Source organism: Astyanax mexicanus, chromosome 12 (assembly GCF_023375975.1).
Source record: "Astyanax mexicanus isolate ESR-SI-001 chromosome 12, AstMex3_surface, whole genome shotgun sequence".
Lineage (NCBI taxonomy): Eukaryota > Metazoa > Chordata > Actinopteri > Characiformes > Acestrorhamphidae > Astyanax > Astyanax mexicanus.
The window spans coordinates 18,598,389-18,620,304 of record NC_064419.1 but is presented as its reverse complement, the minus strand read 5'-3'; the positions used below and the strand labels follow the sequence as shown (position 1 = coordinate 18,620,304).

General features: G+C 38.1%; 1 protein-coding gene across 3 annotated transcripts in view; it reads left to right on the top strand.

The window, feature by feature from the left end:
• The window catches only part of dpp9 (dipeptidyl-peptidase 9), a 29,145-nt gene extending 8,374 nt beyond the window's left edge, over positions 1-20,771 (top strand). For 2 of the 3 annotated variants that reach the window (XM_022670705.2, XM_022670707.2), the window contains 17 exons: positions 1,257-1,430; positions 2,760-2,931; positions 3,181-3,291; positions 4,760-4,888; positions 5,007-5,068; positions 6,168-6,268; positions 6,373-6,550; positions 10,750-10,909; positions 11,716-11,795; positions 11,889-12,041; positions 14,027-14,162; positions 14,447-14,592; positions 16,139-16,285; positions 16,457-16,609; positions 17,667-17,809; positions 18,037-18,148; positions 19,795-20,771. In XM_022670705.2, the coding sequence (XP_022526426.2) occupies positions 1,257-1,430; positions 2,760-2,931; positions 3,181-3,291; positions 4,760-4,888; positions 5,007-5,068; positions 6,168-6,268; positions 6,373-6,550; positions 10,750-10,909; positions 11,716-11,795; positions 11,889-12,041; positions 14,027-14,162; positions 14,447-14,592; positions 16,139-16,285; positions 16,457-16,609; positions 17,667-17,809; positions 18,037-18,148; positions 19,795-19,887 (2,250 nt within the window). In that variant the 3' untranslated portion in view covers positions 19,888-20,771. The remainder of the gene's footprint in view (positions 1-1,256; positions 1,431-2,759; positions 2,932-3,180; positions 3,292-4,759; positions 4,889-5,006; positions 5,069-6,167; positions 6,269-6,372; positions 6,551-10,749; positions 10,910-11,715; positions 11,796-11,888; positions 12,042-14,026; positions 14,163-14,446; positions 14,593-16,138; positions 16,286-16,456; positions 16,610-17,666; positions 17,810-18,036; positions 18,149-19,794) is intronic. The other variant, XM_022670706.2, reaches the window with a different exon arrangement.
• The last annotated feature ends 1,145 nt before the right edge of the window (positions 20,772-21,916 follow it).

Below are 21,916 nucleotides of genomic sequence, written 5' to 3'. Positions count from 1 at the left end.
CATGAGGCAGCGTGCGGGTGTGGGTGAGTCTGGTGACGTCATGAGCCCCGCATCGTTTAATATAGCAATTATATATCGTTGAAAAAAGGACATTTATAATCTATTTTTTTTTCCCCAATATCGTGCAGCTCTAGTTACTACCCCTTCAAAGTGTGCTTTTTGTGTTATTGACCCAAAGGAACAAACTATGACCTTTAGTTTGAAGAATTTTAGTCCCTCCCATTTCAGTGCCTGGTCTAATATGACTAGGTATGATTAAGTCTGTCACATTAGGGCTTAAAAAAAAATACTAATAATAAATAAAAATGAAATAAAAAAAAAAATTTGACTCCCTTCTGCCCGGTAATGTAAACTTAGCTCTAAATTAATTCTGTCTTGTGAAAGTATGTATTTTATTCACCTTTAACGTTGTTTTAAGATCTTATAAAACTAGATTTTCAGTGTGGAAAATATAAAACATAATTGCAGATATACAGTAACAGTCAAAAGTTTGGACACTTCTCATTCAATATATATATATATATATATATATATATATATATATATATATATATATATATATATATATATATATATATATATATTGTTTTTCCTACATTGTAAATTAATACCGAAGCCATCCAGATTATGAAGGAACACATAAGGAATCATGTAGTGAACTTAAAAGTGTTAAAAAAAAAAAAACCCAAAATACTCATTTAGGTGTTTCTTGCCAAAATATTGATTATTAGAACATTTACTCTATTAAGACTATTCAGTGTATACCAACTCTACCTCTTCACAATATAACTGATGCTCTTTAACATGCAAGACATTCAAGTAATTAACTCTTGCCAAGGTTAAAACTATAAAATCTAAAACATATTCTAGTATGTTCAACACTTGTTAACATGTTTTTCTTCATAGTTTGAATGTATTAATCTGCAGGATTTACATTAAATTAATATTTAAAATTGCTCCTACCCCTGATGTTAGGTTAAGTGAAAATAATTGTGTACATTTTTAAGAGTTTTTGACACACTGACAGATGTACAGAAGCCTCCACAGATCACACTAGATGAATGAACTTCATTTAGCCAACCAAAGTCTTTTTAGAGCAGTGTATTCATGAAGCCATGAATGAGGAAGCTTACTTTTAGTACCCATAACAGTGACTGGTTTCTAAAGCCAGAGGGGTAAACTTTGACATTGGGGCCTCCACATTCATCTGTGACAAACAATAACAGCCTTTTCCATCCTCTGTGCTCTTTCTGCAGGCGACTCCTCATCACGGCGTGTACTCTCGGGAGGAGGAGCTCCTGCGCGAGCGGAAACGCCTCGGCGTGTTCGGCATCACGTCCTATGACTATCATGCGCAAAGCGGCCTTTTCCTTTTTCAAGCTAGCAACAGCCTTTTCTATTGTCATGATGGTGGACATAATGGCTTCATTGTGAGTCAAAACCATTTCTGTCTTTCTTCAAATATCTTTAAATTAAGCCCTAATTTTGTTAGAGTTTGCTTTTAGAAACAGGTGTTTTAAGGGCAAATAAGGTTTCCATAAAGTATGTGATCAAGATGTGAGTAGGGTTGCACAGTATACCGTTTCTGCAAACTTTACAGAATAACAAACTAAACTAGTAAATTCTTTGGTCAGTTCAAAATCAGTAAAATATCTTATACAAAATAAAGTAAATTATTTTTAAATAAAATCCTTTAGCAACTTTCCAGTGTAAAGAAAAGAGAACATAATTAACTCAGTTGTGCTCAGCTTATGCTCCAAAGCAAAATAAAGAGACACAATAAATCCCCATTATTGCAGTACTCTTTGTGCTTCGCACCAGACATACCCCACTACTAATAAAATACTACCCTACTTATATTAGATACACCTTGTTTTCTGATGAAATCTGCTAAAAGAAATCCTCTATTTTTGTAATTTTGCATTAGAAATCGCAGAACAAAATATGTACAGGGGTTGGACAATGAAACTGAAACACCTGTCATTTTAGTGTGGGAGGTTTCATGTCTAAATTGGAGCAGCCTGGTGGCTAATCTTCATTATTTGCACAATGCACCAGTAAGAGCAGGGTGTGCAATGCACACAACATTATGGGTGACATACCAGAGTTCAAAAGAGGACAAATTGTTGGTGCACGTCTTGCTGATGCATCTGTGACCAAGACAGCAAGTCTTTGTGATGTCAAGAGCCACGGTATCCAGGGTAATGTCAGCATACCACCAAGAAGGACCAACCACATCCAACAGGATTAACTGTGGACGCAGGAGGAAGCTGTTTGAAAGGGATGTTCGGGTGCTAACCTGGATTGTATTTTAAAAAACATAAAAGCACGGCTGCCCAAATCAAGGCAGAATTCAATGTGCTCCTCAACTCTCCTGTTTCCACCTGAACTGTCCGTCAGGACAATAAATTATTGTGGTCTAAAACCAGGTGTTTTAGTTTCATTGTCCAACCCCTGTATGCATGAAAGCATGCACTTGTTTGCACCAATATCCCCTGCAGCCCTGGATGAGAGTGTAAAAAATTATATTTTTAATTGAAGCTTTAGCTTTAGGTCTTTAAAGTGTTTTTCACCCTCATGCACATCTCCTATTACTAACATGGTTCCTTATGGAACCAGTAGATATTTTTTAATAGCTTCCCTTAAATATCTATTTAAAACACCTTTTTTTATGTATTTTTAAATATATTTCTTTTTAATGAGTGTCTGTCTGCAGCTCTGAACTGTCCACATTCCCTGAAAAATACTGTGCTGTTTAGCAGGCCGCACCCATGAAGCCCGTGGAGATTAAAACTCAGTGCTCAGGGATTCGCATGGACCCCAAGATATGTCCCGGAGACCCCAACTTCATAGCCTTCATCAACAACAATGACCTGTGGGTGACCAACATCGAATCCGGAGGGGAACGGAGGCTGACCTTCTGTCATAAAGGTGAGCTGGATCTCGTGGCTCGCGTTCGTCGTGAGCGCCGTCACGCACTCCTTTTTGAAATCATCCAAATGTGACATGCTTGAGCGGCATGCAAATGAAGTTCCTTTTGGAAACAAAAGTGATTTGAATTGACCGTGAGGGTGATTTACCACATATCCGCGACCGGTAAAGCCGTCTGCATGTCATGACTGTTGTAGACGTGTGTAATCTGTTCTTATAGATTGATTTTATTTTGTTCTTGTTCTTTAGGCTTGAATAATGTAAAGGATGACCCAAAGTCAGCTGGTGTCGCGACCTTTGTGATTCAGGAGGAGTTTGATCGTTTCACTGGATACTGGTGGTGTCCAGCAGTTTCAGAAGGTTTGTATGATCACCACTTTAAACATCTTGTGAAGCCAAGTGAAGTAGGGCTGCAACTTATGATTGTTTTGCTAGTCGACTAATCTGATGAGATTTTTTTTGAATAGTCGATTAGTTAACGATTATTTCTGCAATGTCCTCCATTACCCATCTACCAATGCGCTTCTGTCCCCAGCACTTTGTGTAATGTGCTACTGTTACAAATTAACGATTAGTCGACTATGAAATTTGTACTCGACAAATTTAAAGTGGCAGTCCGTATTTTGTTTTTAAACTGAAAGCACATTTCTGAGTGGATGGTAGCAGTGTGCTGGAACAACCATCCCTGCTAAGCCTAATATATATTCATTCTAAAAAACAGGGGGTGTCGGGTCACAGGGAGTTCCTCTGACCACGTCACGCGACTTTACGTACTTACGTCACATGTACAGCCTTTAAAAGAGAATTTGACTCAGTTTTACTGACCGCAAGCGGCTGGTGGAGCAATGGAGACTTCAGAAGGGTAAACTCAGACCTCAGTAGCTTATTCCTGCATAGTAAAAACAAAGAAACGAAGGAGTAAAGTTTCTGACGGAGTGCGCTCTCTTTCGCTCTCCGACTGAACATAACCTGGAATCGGATTCATCTGCTATGAAAGGAGACTGCATCTCACCTGCCTAGTTTAAAACGATTCTTCCACATGCTCTGTGAAATTATCTGTTCTCACCAGAGAGGGCCCTAAATCCTAAAACTTAGACATCAGACTGAATTAAACCTGCTTGCCCCTTCACTGTGTAAAACAAGTATCTTAATTTTTGTTGATTTTAGTTTACTACGTAATTTAAAAGGACAAACTGACCCTTATACTGTATCAAAATTTCTTGATGGATGGACTAACAGAAATTCCAAAATAACCTGAAAAAAAATACATTTGAGTTCTATTAAAAGTTAAAAAAGGTTTTGTATCTCTCCTAGAAAAGTTGCTGTTTTGGAGATGCACTTTTTTTATTGGACAGTGACAATATGGTGTAAGGGCTGCAAAGCAAGTCCAAAAATGGTCTTTAAAACATAGACTATATCAACATGCTGGCTCATTCCGTTTTTCACAAGAAAGCTTTCTACTAGATTTTTATTGTTATCAACAGTATCCAAATACACATCTGTAGGATTTTCAATGAGAATTGTACCTTCTACGTGGTAGATGTTAAACTGTTTAGAATCATGAAGTTAAAGGGGAAATCATTGTCTCAAAATGAATATATAGGCGATGTCTCTTTGACCCAGTGACTTGTTTGATTAGCATGCGCACTGAGACTGAAATCCAACCCTTTTTTCAGTTCAGAAGTGCCCCTGCTTTTATAAAAGCCTAAATTCCAATACTAAAGCTTTTTTGTGCTTTTGGTTACTAAGTGCCATATCCTATTTCTGAGTGCCTTTTTCACCACAGGCCTTATGAGCGACTCATTATACCTCTCTTTATGTAATTCAGGTGCAGATGGAGGAAAGACCCTGCAGCTGCTGTATGAAGAAGTGGATGAGTCGGAGGTAGAGATCATTCACGTTCCTTCACCAGCCCTGGAGGAGCGCAAAGCTGATGTATATAGATACCCACGCACCGGTAATAATATCCTCCTTTGTACAACGTTTAGACAAATGAACCTTTTTATCATAGGAGTTATGCTCCTTGACCTGTCTTGAATTGAATTAGAGCTCACTCGTTTTTTTTCTGCTTCCAGGGAGTAAAAACCCACAGATCAGTCTGAAACTGGCTGAAATTCAAACAGATGAAGATGGTGAGGTGAGCAATCTTTTTTTTTTTTTTTTTTATACAAACTTTTTTTTACACCTGCTTATAAATCCTTTCTATAAATGATAATTTTCTGATTCATATCTTATTGGTTCTCCCCCAATAATACATTGTGCCAACAAGCTGGGAGGGTAAGGGTGTGTTTCCACTGACTCACTTGTGGAACCACAGTGTCTTTGGAACGGCAGCTAATGTAACTTAATGTAATGGGACATCTGGACAAACTTCTAGAAGAATATTATCATATTTTCCGCACTATAAGGGTCACCGGATTAAAAGCGTACTATTAATGAACGTCTTTTCTTTTCTGAAAACTGTTCATTTGGGTGAGTAAAGCGCTTCCGTTTATTTACAGGAAGCTTAGATGTGCAGATTCCACTAAGGCATTAGCAGCTAACCGCTAGTGCTAAATGCTGCTCGACAGGACCTTGAGTGTTCCGTTAAGCATAGGCGATATTAACATAGCGGTTCTTCCCATGTAGCTTGTTTTAACACGGTAAACACACATGCTACAGTTCAGTATACTCACCTCTGAACAGTGAAAGAGAGATTGCGTAGCGGCTGCTGCTAATACTACTTTAACAGTGCTAGCTGGAGTTAACAGCAGGCTACAGGCCGATATTACTCACCTCTAAATGGCAAAAGTGCTAGCTATGCTTACCACAGTTAGCGGGTAATGCTAATGCTGCTCCAGCAGTCTTACAACCTGACTGGTAAAATTCATACAGAAACTCACTGGATTATAAGGCGCACTGACGATTTTTAGGAAAATTAAAGAAATTAAAGTGCGCTTTATGATACGACGAAATAGGGTAACTGGTTTATATTTTCTTACTGCTTTCATTTTCCAGCAGGACTTGGTACTTTTGGCAGTGTGTGCAGTGTGCCAATTGGTCTTATATAATATTTAAATTTTCTGAGATACTGATTTTTTGGTTTTCATTGGCTGTAAACCGTAATCATCAACAATAAAATAAATAAACTCTTAACATAGATCACTCTGTGTGTAAAAAGTTAAATCTCGCTCTTGAAACATTTTCTCTAATTTATTGTGTAAATTTAATTCAAATTTATTTTCTTTGCTGCACAGGTTACAAGCGCACAGACCAAGGAGCTCGTTCTGCCTTTCAAAACACTGTTCCCTGGGGTGGAGTACATCACGCGGGCTGGCTGGACAAAAGACGGCAAATAGTATGTTTACAGCACAAATCTGCTTAATGTTCCGTGTAATTATTGTTGTCGTAAGAAGTCATTTGAGAGATAAACAGAAGGGATTTTTCTTTTCCGTCCGCCAGCGCATGGGCAGTGTTTCTGGACCGCAGTCAACAGAAGCTGCAGCTGGTTCTCCTACCCCCTGCGTTATTTCTCCCGGTGGGTGTGGAAGATCCACAGTGGGAGGAGCATGTGGCTGCCATGCCTGAGGGAGTGCAGCCCTTCGTCATCTACGAGGAGGTGACGGATATCTGGATCAATGTAAGAGCATTTTATTCTGTTAAATAATTATTTCTCACAGGACATATATTATACTGTAATGCGATTAAATAGAAAAGACACTAATTCTTGGAGGGCCTAGACCTTTTACAGTATTTGTGGATAATATTTTGTCTCAGAACTAATTTCAGAAAAAATCCTATTGGCATTTTTTTAGACCATTTTAAGCCACTGTACAATAATACCATGATAATGCAGTAATGCTCCCTAAAACAAAAAAAACAAATATATATATATATATATATATATATATATATATATATATATATATATATATATATATATATATATATATATATATATATTATTACAATTCTAATGCCTGAATATTTTAACTATCCAAATTAATAACCTTTGCCATTTAGAGTGGACAATTTTTTTGGTATCTTTCAGTTTGTATCATTTTTCTGATCAAAAACAAAAAAAAACCAAAAGGCAACTGACATATATCATGTGCAATTTAGTGGTGCTAAATAGAGACCGACCGATATGGGTTTTTCTAAGGCCGATGCCGATACCGATCATTAGTGGTCAGAGTCAGCCGATGGCCGATGTGACCTGCCGATTTTTAGGGCCGATATGCTATCGTATTATATTTATTTGGCATGCTTAAAATCATACTAGTAAGAGGAGGAACAACAGTTGTAAACTTCACACAATTTATTGAAAATAAGGTTAGCATTTTATAGTGACTTTAATGTTACTATATCACTATATGTTAATAAAAAAATATTAATTTTATTTAGATTGTATTATCCATAACATTTTATTTTATTCATTATATAACATATGTTCTATATACACTATATATTCATGTTTATAGTAGAAATATTATGTTGGCTATTATATAAAATTTACTGTAGGGGCCTACTAATTAACAAATGTATGACTTGTTGCAGTCTGTTAGTCTATTAATTATTCATTTTAATATGTTTAACAGAGTGCAAGAAGACTTCCATAATGTGACAACTTTAGATAGTTACTCCAAAACGGCAAAGCTCATTTCTTCTTCAACTCCATGCAGTTGAAAACGAATGGACATGGGAGGACAATGTTATAAAATGTTCACATTAGGGCTGCAGCTATTATTTTACAAAAATGGGTGACGTTTAAATTAAGAATAAAATTATAAATAATGCAAAAACAGACAGGTGCTGTAATTTAAATATAGCTTTATCTGTTTTTTTTTCTTCTTCAAATGAGCTCCTTAGCCAGAGAAACGCGTCTCATCAGCTGTACTGGAGGTTCGGTGCGTGAGCGGAAAATGAGTTGAGAAAGCTGAAGAGCGCGGACTTTATAGGTTCAGGATAAAATGAGCTTTTATCAGAAAAGTCTGGAGGGGGTTCTAAAGTAGAACCCGACAAAACAGAAAATTCTGCTCATCGTTTCATTTAATATCTAACAGCGCAACCCGCTTTAAACGGGTGAGTTTTACAGCAGAACAGCAGGAGGCGGCACTAACGCCGGTTACTAACGCCGTTACTTTTTTTCAGTAACGAGTAATCTAACTAATTACTATGACTGTAACTATAACGCCGTTACCATTTCCGACACCCCGTTACTGCACGTTACTTTAGCAGCTCTATGAACTTTTTTTTTTTATTTCGCTTTGCCCTGGTTAACCCCTCCTCTGTCCGGTGAACTTGAGCTTCTGGCCGCTGTGCCTGTGGTTTGGCGTGGTGAAGTGAGGCACAATTGTGACGATTTGCGTGCTCTAATCAATTCAGTGATTGCCGTGGACAGGCCAAGTTCCGAATTAAGGACGTTAAGCTCTTTTTAGCTGCTCCGGTTTTTGTGGTGCTGCTGCTTTCTCTTTTAGAGCTTAGATTCTCTGCCCGAATCCCACCTGACCTGAGGACCGACCCGAAATCAGGCTCCTATTTTTATTTTATATAAAGCTCTGGTGTGATAATCACAATGTTGCTAAGTAACCAATTATTATTGTTCACTAAAGCGAACGAAATAGCGAAAATTGAAAGTGAAAAACATTTGTGTTAACTGAATCTAATAAAAACGGTAATTAAAAGGAAAAACATAACTATCTCGAACTGTATTTTGTGTTTATAAAACTAACTAAAACGAACTGAAATTACTGATAGAATACCCTCATTTTTGTGTTTAATTTATTAATAAGCGCTGTTGTACAGCGGAGTTGTACAGCGGGAGTTGTTGTGCCGAGCGCGCGGCACTCGTGGTCCGTTAGTTCTTGTGTAAAGCGCTCGCGCTAGCAAGCCCACCCTAAAATGAACAGAAAAAATAAAAACAAAATAAAATTAAACTATAATAAAAATGAAAAATGTAATCACGTAGCTCTGGGCGCACGTGAACGCCTCCGCGTTTGACTTGCAGCATTGTGTGTAGCTGTTCTTAAAAATCATTTAAATTAAATAATAGTTCTATGCTTCTATGTTACAGTGTTAATTAACATAATTCTGATTATATTTCGCTCATTCAATCAGCCCGAAAACAGACAGTTTATGGGTCGGATCGGGTCGGGCTCATAATGACAGTTTATGGTTCGGGCTTGGGCAGAATGTGCACGGGCTCCGGCTGGGTCGGATTTTTTTGGGCACGATCTAAGCTCTATTCTCTTTTGGTGAAGCTGTTATATTAATACCATTTTAACGGGCATTAAATTGTTGTTTTTGTCCATTATTTTGTTTTATATATACATATTTCTTTTGAGTGTGGCTTGGTTTGTTAAATTTCATCCCCAGACGCGTTTTTCCGCTTTTTTCAGTATTACAAGTTTTAGTAATTTTCTTTGGTTGTGTGGAGAATTTCGTTTTATTTTTTTGAAATTCGTTAGATTATATTTTTGTCAACATTTTGGGTTTATTTTCGTTTGTTATTTTTTGTTATTTTTCTAATAATAATAGTAAATGCATAATTGATTTCCTTTTTTTGACGGGTGAATAATAAAAAGTAACGCAATAGTTACTTTTACTGGTAATTAATTACTTTTATAGTGGAGTAACTCCGTTAGTAACTCAGTTACTTTTTTGGAGAAGTAACGAGTAACTATAACTAATTACTTTTTCAAAGTAACGTGCCCAACACTGTTTATATATAAGGAGAAGTACAGTCCTCTAATAATCCTGACTAACCAGTAATTATTATTTCAGCGCAGCTGATGCTGCAAATATCCTTAAACAGTTTTAGTCCTGCCCTTTTTCATTTCGTCTAAAAATAATTTAAATACTGAAAATATCAAGTGTTAATTTGATTTTATTTACTTAGATTTTCGTTTCTGAAGAAGAGACGTCAGTTATTTTATACTAGAGCTTATAGATAGGGCTTGCCTTGCATAGTCAGGGCGCATTCCAAATGCACTCCTGCCATCAACGCTAAGCATAGTTTCGTTTGGAGAGAAATGCTACAACACCGATGCAGTTGAAATTCTATTCTTTTTCAGTAAATGAAGCAACATCACAGATTACTAATCATGAGAGAAAATATAGTTTTTGGGACACTGGATTGTAAAATTGGATGCCTTACCCGTTGAAAGTCTTGCTCACTCTTGAAACCTTGCGCTGCGTTCCAAGTAGCTGCCCGCAGATGTGCCGGATTAAAATCGGCGCGGCCAAATAAGAAAATCGGCCGATGCCGATTGATAAAAAAATAACAAAAATCGGCCGATTAAATCGGCTGGCCGATCGATCGGTCGGCCTCTAGTGCTAAATTCTTTACTCTGCGCTCGCCCAGAGACTAGTTAGTTTGACTAATTTTACAGTAAATTTTGCCAAGTTTGAATCAAATATGCTGTGAATGTTTTCTGCTGCTTCACAGCAGATATAACAAACTTTGTTTCTCTAGCATTGGAATATAATGTACTGATGTGAATTACACAATGAATAAATAGTGTGAAAGACTACAGCAGCAGTAAAACTGTTCCATTCTGCAATGGCTAAACTTGGGCTGTTAATCCCAAGTTTACATGCTTGTTCCACATGTCTGTTTGCTCCAGGGAGTCCTATTCTATAAGCAGTAAATATAAATCGAGTAAACGAGCTGTTTGTTTGCATTTGCATATATGCGCCAGCAGTGGTTGTAACTTAAAGTAGCTAAGGAATATTTAGACGTATACTTTGTATGATTTACTGAATGTATTTTCTCCAAACTTCACTCATGATTTTAATGATGTCTTTCTGAATGTTTACTTTTTTTCTTTTCTTTAACAGGTCCACGATATCTTCTACCCTTTCGTCCAAACAAGTAACGACGAGATTAGCTTCCTGTGGGTGAACGAATCAAAAACGGGCTTCTGCCATTTGTACAAAATCACAAGCCTTCTACAGCCAGGTTGCCAGCAGTGGACTAAAGACTACACTCCCTCTGATGGTGAGAGTTTTGGTGAAACGTGTACATTTACCATATTTTTCAGGCACACCGGATTAAAATGCTTACACTCAATGAACGTGTATACCCTGGTCTATTTTCATGCATAAGGCGCACTGGCTTATGAAGTGCATTTTAAGAGACACTGTAAGGAACTTCTTATTCAGCAGGTCTCACTGCTGGGTGGTGGTGGGGGTGGTTAACTAAGTTAATTAAAGCTAAGCTAAGTAAACAAAACTTTAATAAATCAAACAAGTGCTGGATGTTAATCTACACCGATTTCTCTCCTGAAAACTGTTTATTTGGGTGAGTAAAGCACTTTCGCTTATTTACAGTAAGCTTACATTCACAGATTTCTCCAGCACTAGGGCTTTAGCATTAGCATTAGCAGCTAACCTCTTTGGTAAGCCAGGGCGATATTAGCTAGCAGTTTGTCCCATATAGCTTGTTTTAACATGGTTAACGCGCAGACTACAGCCCAATAATACTTACCTCTGAATGACAGAAGAGCTAGCGCTGGGGTTAGCGGCTAATGCTAATACTGATCCAGCAGTGCTAGCCGGAGTTAGCAGCAGGCTACAGGCTGATAATACTCACCTCTGAACGGGTAAAGAGTTAGCGCGGTTAATGGTTAATGCTAATACTTATCCACCAGTGCTAGCTGGGGTTAGCAGCAGGCTACAGGCTGATAATACTCACCTCTGAAGGGGTAAATAGCGGCTAGCGGCTAATGCTAGTGTACTCCAGCCCCTGTGTATTTTTGCTTTGCTTTGAATTTAAGTCACAGCATGTCTGTTGTTGTTTTCTAGACGATTTCAAATGTTCAGTAAAGGAGGAGGTGACCTTAACCAGTGGAGAGTGGGAGGTGCTTGCTAGGCATGGGTCCAAGGTCAGTTGCACCACATCAGATTCCAGATCATCAGATCAGTACTTGCTTAATAAACTGTCCTGTTTAATATTGTGCGTTGGTTTGGTGTTGCAGATCTGGGTAAATGAAGAAACGAAGCTGGTGTATTTCCAGGGGACAAAAGACACGCCCCTGGAGCATCACTTATACGTGGTTAGCTACGACTCACCGGGAGATATCGTCCGATTGACAAAGCCAGGCTTTTCACACAGTTGCTCTGTAAGCCAGGTACGTGATGATATTGCCTGAGCAGGTTTCATCTACTTTGGGAGTGGTTTATTCAGTTTTATAAATCCAAGGTGTGAAGAATTAGAAGAACTTTATTTTTCATAGTCTGGACAGTAGCTACCGATTTCAATTCTCAAACAGGTTTCCAAGTGATCATCAGTGAGCGTGGATCAATATCTGGACTTAATTATTTTCATGTGGGAAAAGGCTGATTCACATAAGTAGGTTGATTTAAAAAAAAAAAAAAAAACGTCTGTCACATATAGGGGGGTAATGATATGGGTATTCCTTGCGAACCGTCACGTCACCCTTGCGTAAACGGATGCAGAATACATGGTACAGGCAGTCTATAGGAGACTTGTGGAACCAATTAATGTAATGCAAACTGTAGTTGCTTTTAGCAACTCGCTACTGACTTAGCCTACCTGAGAATGCAGGCTGGAGCACACAAGTAGAGAGTGTGCACAGAAATGCAGATAATTAAAATTCCATTTCCTATGCCCTGCCATAGGAAATGAATGGTCGCCTGTCACTTTCCAGTGTGAGCACAGGGTTAGGTGCTCGTTCTCTCTATTTTTCTCTCTCTCTCTCTCTCTCTCTCTCTCTCTCTCTCTCTCTCAGATATTAGAATACAGTATAAAAAGCTCTAGTCTGCCAGATCTAAACCACACTATACTATTATTACTCTCCCCTTACAATAATTATGATTTTAATTTATTTTTAAGTGATTGACACCACTAATATAATTTAAATTTAACAATCTAATGCTGATATTGCTTAAAAAGAGTTCAAACACTGACATTTATCCAGTAATATGCTTAGGAAAAATATTGCTGTTGTAATGCTGTTGTTTTTGTTCTGAATAAAGCACCACAATCATGCTCACTGTTTGCTTGTTCCAACATGATCCAAAAGATGGAGTCTCTCATGATGACAGTAGGAGAGAACCCTGGTTTCAAGCATTTAATAATAAAGTTATAGCCCTGTGACAGCATTCCATCCCAAAAAACAAAATGATTATAATGAAGATTTATTGTTATTATGAAGTTAATAAAGGTGAGGTTGTTCAGAATGCCCAGCCTCTTTATTTTTTCCACCAACCAAACTGAAAACATACTGAACTGTGGGGTTTATACCGAGGTGTGAACCAAACAGTGAATTTTCTGTACTGTTAAACCCCTATTCAAATATGTGGCACATTTTCTCTTGTTTGGATATTTTTATCATTTTGAAACAATTTTTTGTGCTTGACTATAGTACGACTTGAGCTGGACTTAGTGAAGATACACTACGCTGTTATTTCACTTCCTTCAGTTTCTCCTCCTGAGCCAGCTTTAGGGTGGAAATATGTTGTTGTACTTTGTGTGCACGGTTTGAAAATGCCTCTCGACGTTACCCTTCTTGGGAAGTGTGATGGCATTTGGAGTTTAAGATCTTGCTAGGTCCTGCACTCAATTAAAATATGGAAACAAATAGTACTTGCGACGTGTCTTTGCATAAACAGGAAGTTAGATGCTTCACAAGGCAACCGGAGCTTCATTCAGGTTGTGGTATTATTGGGTGGGCGTATCTATGGTAATATAGAGCAGCAGTGCATTGGCTTTAATGTTAATACACTGACCTGCCTGCACCGTAAACAGTTTGAATGTAGCATGAATTTAAATGAGATGCGATCTACCAACGTGCACTGTCCAATCGAAGTATTGGCACCCCTGCTATACAGGAGCACATGCAGAATTAAATTGTAAACATAAAGTGTTAAACAGACCAGAATATGTTTTATACCCACATTTAGCTTTGAGGACAGATCTAAACACTCTTGGTATTTTAATCTCAGTGTCTTCATGAGGTGTAGAGTCACCTGGAATAGTTTTCTCAGCGTCTTGAAGGAGTTCCTGGAGGTGCTGAACGATAGTTGCTGAAATCAATGTATATATAGTTTTATAAAGAATGTTAACCCTGTTATTCCCTGTTTTATAATGCAGAACTTCGACATGTTCATCAGCCACTATAGCAACGTGAGCACTCCTCCCTTCGTTCACGTCTACAAGCTGGTTGGTTCAGACAGCGACCCTTTGCACAAAGAGCCAGAGTTCTGGGCCAGCATGATGGAGGCAGCAGGTAAAAGAATGGGGACTTAATAGGGGAGGGAGGATGGAGAAATACTAAAGTTGAACAGAGAAATACCTACTAATAGCGCAAGAAAGCTCGGCACTGGCTGTTTAAGAGGCAGTTTTCCAGATCATCTTGGACTAAACAGCATTTTAAATAGAGATTTTTCATTGCAAGGAAAATGTAGCTTTCATTCAGACTAAATCCCTGTCAAGTTAACTTTTTACTGCAGACTGCTGTCACCGTTTTGTGTACTTCGTAAATAATTTAGCTTTGTTTGTTTGTTCTTTCAGGATGCCCAGCAGATTATGTTCCACCCGAGATATTTAGTTTCCCTGCAAAGTCAGGCTTTGATCTGTATGGAATGCTGTACAAACCACACAACTTGAAACCGGGCAAAAAACACCCAGCCATACTGTTCGTGTATGGTGGTCCACAGGTACGTTTGTGTTAACTGTTAAGTTTTAATTGCAGGTTTTACATGAGACTGATTTAGAATGCTGGTTAAAATGAGGAGTTTTAGTAGTATTATGAGTAATAGGAGTTTCCTTCTGTGATCTTAATATGCCTTTAATTTAATACAGTATTATCAAAATACTGCATGGTGCATTGTAGTACGAGCAGCATAAAGAGTCATAAAGCATCTGTGTGCATGGATGTGCAGTGCTAATGCCACACATTGATCATAATTTAATAAAAATAAAAAAAATCTTTAAAAATGACAGTTTTTCTAAATACATTGGTGTAGTTTTAGAAATAAATGCACAGAAATACATTAAAATTTCAATTTACTCACCTTATTCTGTTCAACGACAGAATAAATTTTGTTTATTTTGTGTTGGAATGTCTGGGGCAACTGATATAGATTATAACCACTGTTACAAGTTGACCGAGGGTAGCAGTGAGAGGAAGTTCACTCAGACAGGTTTTTAAGCAACAGCGTTCAGCTCAGCATTTATTTTACTTTTTTTTTTCCTCTTTTTTCTTTTTAAGAGATGCAAATATTTATAGTGCATAGAAGCGAAAAGAAAAGAAAACAAATAAACAAAACTTCTAAATATAGAAAACAAGCTAAACATGCCTCCTGCTTCTACCAGCCTCTAGGTTGCAAAAACGCAAACTGACCCTGGCTCTAGGAGCTTCCTTTTTATTAAGCATTAGCCCTTCCTCTGGGCCAGTCTAATTAAACAAGACCAATTAACTAAATTCCCCAATTATAACAACGTGTAGGCTCTATCCCATATAGAAACTCTGACACACATTGAAACATTAACAAAAGATTTACCTAACAAAATTATTGCAAAAACAAACAAGACACCACTATAAACCCCCCCCCCCCTGCTCTAGCCTCAAGAGTGTCCCACTCCAAAGGTGGGAAACTTCCCTATATAAGGGCTCATTGGTACAGCTGCCTCTGTTTGAAAGACTCTGCTACACGTAAGTCGGAAAAAAAAAGGAAGAGCATTTACAGAATAGATGTTTCCGCCAGTATGTCCGTGCTCAGTATCCCCTTTTACACACCTCAGATCCATGACAACCACAATGATGATAAACATACAGAATGAGTAGTATAATATACTACTATATTACTTATAGAGAATCACAATAATTAGAATAATTAGAATAAGAAGAGAAGTTTGCTTGAACTGCAGAGTTTTGAAGGCTGGATATTTTATGGCAATTGTGAAAGAAACTCTAAAAAGTGGGCGTAACAATTTAGGTGGATACAGATCTGAAATTGTTCAGATAGTACTATATTGTCCAGTAAATTAAACTGATGACCCAATTAGTTTAATGTTATTTAGCTACTTAGTCAAATACTTCTTAGCTGCAGTCAGACAAAAGGTGTTATTGTAGCTTTTAAAAAAATGTGTAGGATCTAGGTTCATTTTTAAATCAAACTAAGTTTTGCTTTACAGGCAATTTTAAGATGTTCTGTTTGGTAAATGATTTTGTATTGATGGTGTTTCCTTCCCTTTCTTCAGGTGCAGTTAGTGAACAACTCTTACAAAGGAGTGAAGTATTTGCGTCTGAACACACTAGCATCTCTAGGTTATGCCGTGGTCGTTATCGATGGAAGAGGCTCGTGCCAGAGGGGTCTGAAGTTTGAAGGGGCTCTAAAAAACAAAATGGTATGTTGGATTATATTTTTTTGTTCATTATAGAGGGTATATTGAAATCTATGCTTACAGGATTAACACTGAATAAAAACACTAACAGTTCATTTCCTCTTTTCTGCTGAATAGGACATATAAATAAAAAATATTATTATTATTATTATTATTATTATTCTGTGTTTGCAGGGTCAGGTGGAGATTGAGGACCAAGTGGAGGGTCTTCAGTATGTGGCTGACAAGTACAAGTTTATAGACTTAAGTCGTGTGGCCATTCATGGCTGGTCTTACGGAGGATTTCTCTCCCTCATGGGACTCATTCATAGGCCGAATGTGTTCAAGGTGAGTTTTGCGTCTGGCTTACTGAATTTAATGCCTCCTTTTAAAACTTCCTTCCCCAAAACATATTCCCGGTATAGGTACAGCCCTTTGCACTGTCTAGCCAATCCGGGTAGAGTAGGCTGACAGAGGCAGTCACAGACAAACGCAGTCACAGACAAACGCAGTCACAGACAAACGCAGTCACAGACAAACGCAGTCACAGACAAACGCAGTCACAGACAAACGCAGTCACAGACAAACGCAGTCACAGACAAACGCAGTCACAGACAAACGCAGTCACAGACAACAGAGAACGCCAACAGAGACAGACACAGAGACGGAGAAACGCAGACAGACGGACACAGAGAAACGCAGACAGAGAGACACAGAGACAGAGAAACGCAGACAGACAGACACAGAGACAGAGAAACGCAGACAGACAGACAGAGGAACGCAGACACAGAGACAGAAACGCAGACACAGAGACAGAAACGCAGACACAGAGACAGAAACGCAGACACAGAGACAGAAACGCAGACACAGAGACAGAAACGCAGACACAGAGACAGAAACGCAGACACAGAGACAGATGCAGAGACAGAGAAACGCAGACCGAGACAGAGAAACGCAGACAGATGCAGAGACAGAGAAACACAGACAGACACAGAGACAGAGAAACACAGACAGACACAGAGACAGACAGACAGACAGAGAGAGAGAATCGCAGAGACTGACGCAGCTCCAAAACAGTAAATTTACAGAAGATAAAAGCAAACACCATTTTTATTTCAAGTCATTTTGGAGAATTTCTATTGGTCCATTCACAGAGTAAGGTTTAGTTTGTGCTTGACTATTCCAGAGTGATCAGATTACATTTTTAGAATAGAAATTAGAGCAGCATCCTAGATTATATTATTAGATTGCTATTGATTCAGTAAAAAGGCTGAAAAAAATCTTCAGTCACTCAAGGAAGCTCAGTATTAGTTAAATGTAAAGTTTGTAAGTTAATTCTGAAGATTGGTAAAGTTGAAACTCAGTATACACGTTTAGTTATTTTAAAGTAACTGTGTTTGTTTAGGTGGCCGTAGCCGGAGCTCCTGTAACAGTGTGGATGGCTTATGACACTGGCTATACTGAACGCTACATGGACGTGCCTGAAAACAACCTGCAGGGCTATGAAGCGGGTTCTGTGGCCTTGCATGTGGACAAGCTACCGAATGAGTGAGTTTTCATAAAAACATAACGCATAATTTAATAAGAACATAATAAAATACTTGATTTAACAATAATACCAGTACAAATAGTTTTTTTTTTTTTTTCTCGAAAATGTATCTTAATTAGTGTATATGTGGTGTGTTGGCACGTGTCTGTAGTACACTATATAATGTCCTAAACCTTAAGTGAAACTTCATTGATGCTCCTAACAGTGTGTTTAATGTTTTTCACAGGCCAAACCGGTTATTAATCTTACATGGGTTCCTTGATGAGAATGTGCACTTTTTCCACACCAACTTCCTGGTGTCTCAGCTTATCCGTGCAGGGAAGCCATATCAGCTACAGGTTTGACCTTTTATATTTTTATTTTTTTAAATAGAAGAAAAAAAAAAAACAATGTTGCTAATGTGTTTGTATATTTTATCTTCAGTCTTCCAGTGAGTAAAATTAAGTAGTAATTTTAATATCCTGACTACTAATTTTGCTATTTGAATAATGGCACATCAGACGGTTCACTGAATAACGGGCAAATATCAACAAAAAACATAATATAATTACATGATAGGACTATACAATTAAATATGATAATTATACTCACATGCCATCAGTCATATAAAGCAGTATTTTTTTTTATTACCGTATTTTTTGCACTATAAGGCACAGTATCAATTGAGATCCATTTTCTGTTCCATTTTCATACCTAAGGCGCCCTGGATTATAAGGTGTATTATGCGACACTAGTAAGAAACAGGGGTGTCACCATTTAGCAGGTTTTGTCACTGGGTGGCGAGACCTGTAAATCTAAGCTAAGTTAGGTAAACAAAACTGTAATTCGTAAAAACACATTTTAATTTAAAGTCAAATAAGCGCTGAATGTTAATCTACACAGATTTCTCTCCTGAAAACTGTTTATTTACAGAAAGCTTAGATTTCCAGATTTCCACTTAGACATTAGCAGCTAACTGCTATCGCTAGCCCGACAGTGCTACACTAAAGAACCTTGAGTGTTCCGGTAAGCCAGGGTGATATTAGCTAGTGGCTTGTTTTAACTTAGTAAACACGCAAACTACAGTCTCATATACTCACCTCTGAACGGCAAAAGAGCTAGTGCTGCGGTTAGCGGATAATGCTAATGCTGCTCCAGCAGTGCTAGCCAGGGTCAGCAGCAGGCTACAGTCTGATAATACATATCTCTCAACAGCAAAAGAGCTAGCAGTTAGCACAGTTTTCGGCTAATGCTAATACTGCTCGAGTCTCTGTGCTGTAGAACTAAATTAAATAAATGGATTTACTGCTCCTTACAACCTGACTGGTAAAATTCATACATAGGCCCACCAATTTAAATGACTCACTGACTATTTTGGGGAAAATTAAAGAATTCTAAGTGCCCCATTATAGTGTGAAAAATACACTAGTCATGATCATGATCATTCTCCTGCCCTCCATTTGTACTTCCTACTGAGCCCCCGATCCAATGCATGTTTTACTGCACCTTGGCATAAACATGTAGGGCCCTATACCAGTTTTTCAGTACATATTGATAGTTTGACGTACCTTTTATTAAGCTAAATTTCGACAGATTTTCATAGATGATGATGTTGATTATGTTGACGAATCATTGGAGCTCTACTGTGAATACGTCAGAAAATACATCATCACCCACAGTGAACAGTGCCATTGGTGGTAGTGATTGTGAACAATGGTGTCTGGCTAGAATTGTCACTTTCATATTGAATGCAGAATTTCCAACAATCGCATATTCCACAGGTCAGTGCAGAGTTCTGTAGCTCTCATGGGACATGGCAAAGGCATAGGACAGGAACTAGGCATCTCAGTGTATCATAAAACATATTATATAATAAGACTGTAAAACATTTTAACATTCAAATAGTAAAATTACTACTAACTAAACCACGCAGGTAGTGAAGGTGTTTTTTTTTTTTTTTTTTTTTTTAATATAAATGTTCACTTGACGTGCTTTTCTCTTGCAGATCTATCCCAACGAGAGGCACAGCATCCGCTGCCCCGAGTCCGGCGAGCACTACGAGATCATGCTGCTATATTTCCTCCAGCAGAATCTCTGATGAGGGCTGCACTTTGTTTTGGGACGGTCTTCAACCTCCGGCCACCCTCCACCCGTCATCCAATCACACAACCCCCACCGCCTTCGAGCAGCCATGACGTAAACAGCTCAGGGCAGCGCTCTTCTCTCTAGCCTTTTTGCTTGTCTGTTCTCCCTCCTCTGGAAACGTCTTTTTTGCTACAGCCTGGAACAGACTTTTCGCGAATGCGTTCAGTGTCGAGCATGTCAGCAGAGTTTTAACAGGTTTGATGAAAGGACAGACGCACCCGAGACGCGGGGTGCGAGCGGCACGCAGTACTTTCAACTAAAGGAACTTTGTAGCTCATGAACTTCTAAGCAGTTTTCTGTTTGTTTTGGGTCACTTTCTTCGTGCCACGTCTAGCTAATGCTTCTTTTCCTCCTGACCCCCGAATCCCAACACTGACTACGTTGCCAAAATGTCTCGTTTATTTTGTTTTTTTTTTCTTTTTAAAATTTCCCGCTAGTGGCTTAACAGACGTATATTGAGCCGTTCTCTCGTTCTCCCACCCCCCTACCCTTTTCCCCCCTTCCATGTTCACGTACAGAAATGCTCTTATCTCCCTCCCTCTGGTTAACAGATCATTTTAACTTAAAGCAAGCTTTTTCTATTGTGCAAGTACAACAGTTTGTGCTCACGTGCAACCTGGATTACAACACGTCACCTTGTCAGCCGCGGGTTGCGGCTCTTGCATAAAGACACCTCACACTACTACCTGCAATTCATATTTTAAGTGTGTATTATTAAAGGAACATATTTTTTATGAATTCCAATTCTTTTTATAAGTGGTGTGATGTGTAGAAACTCATTAAATGACTGTGATTCCGTGGTGTTTTAACTAGGTGGCTACAGTCTACAGTTGCGTACTGCCTGTGTGTTTCATACTTGTTGTTTGATGGTGTTTACAGGGAACTCGAAGAGCAATGATGAGAGAGGAGTTTTGGTTCTGGTGTTTTTTTTTATATACAGCTCTGAAAAATATATATAAAAACAAGAGACCATTTCAGTTTCTGAATCAGTTTCTTTGATTTTGCTATTTATAGATATATGCTGGAGTGAAATAAACATTGTTGTTTTATTATTTAAACCAGAACAACATTTCTACAATATTTCAAATAAAAATATTGTAATTTAGAGCATTTATTTGCAGAAAATGAGAAATGGCTGAAATAACAAAAAAGCAGGGCTTTCAGACCTCAAATAATGCAAAGAAAACAAGTTCATATTCATAAAGTTTTATAGGTTCAGAAATCAATATTTATTGGAATAACCCTGTTTTTTAATCACAATGTTTATGCATCTTGGTATGTTTTCCTCCACTGGTCTTACACACTGCTTTTGGATAACTTTATGCCTTTACTCCTGGTGCAAAATATTCATGCAGTTCAGCTTGGTTTGAGGGCTTGTGATCATCCGTCTTTTTCAGAGGTTTTCACATTGGTAAAATCAAAGAAACTCTTCATTTTTAAGTGGTCTCTTATTTTTCTTTTTTCAGAGTTGTAGATTAGAAATATGTGGTCTCATCAACTTTCATAAACACCTGATTCTTCTATAGACTCTATCCACATCTGAAAATCTGGGACTCCATTCCAGAATCCAGTAGGCTGGGAATCATAGGTCATCTCACGATATGTTGACCCTTATAATGTGATTCTGCGCTACTCAGTATATTGCAAGAAAATTCTCTGCCATACTTTACAGCATCTTACTTGTGTTACTGAAAAGGATAAAATACTACTAAATAAGCAATTACAAGAAACAATGTATTTATTGCTGTCAGTTTCACAGAATACTTCAAATATTTTACCTCATGGCCCTACCTCCTCTGTTTTGTGCAATCAAGTGCAGGGGTAAGGTGTTCTGATTCTTGTTAGGCTGGAGGGGTAAGGGGGAAGTGTTCGTGGCACGTGACCCTTCAAACTAAGATACACTGGTACACTCCAAACAGAAGCAAATGGTGGCAAAAGTGACCAAAGAAATCCACAAATTTTAGTATTTTCCTTGTTGAAAA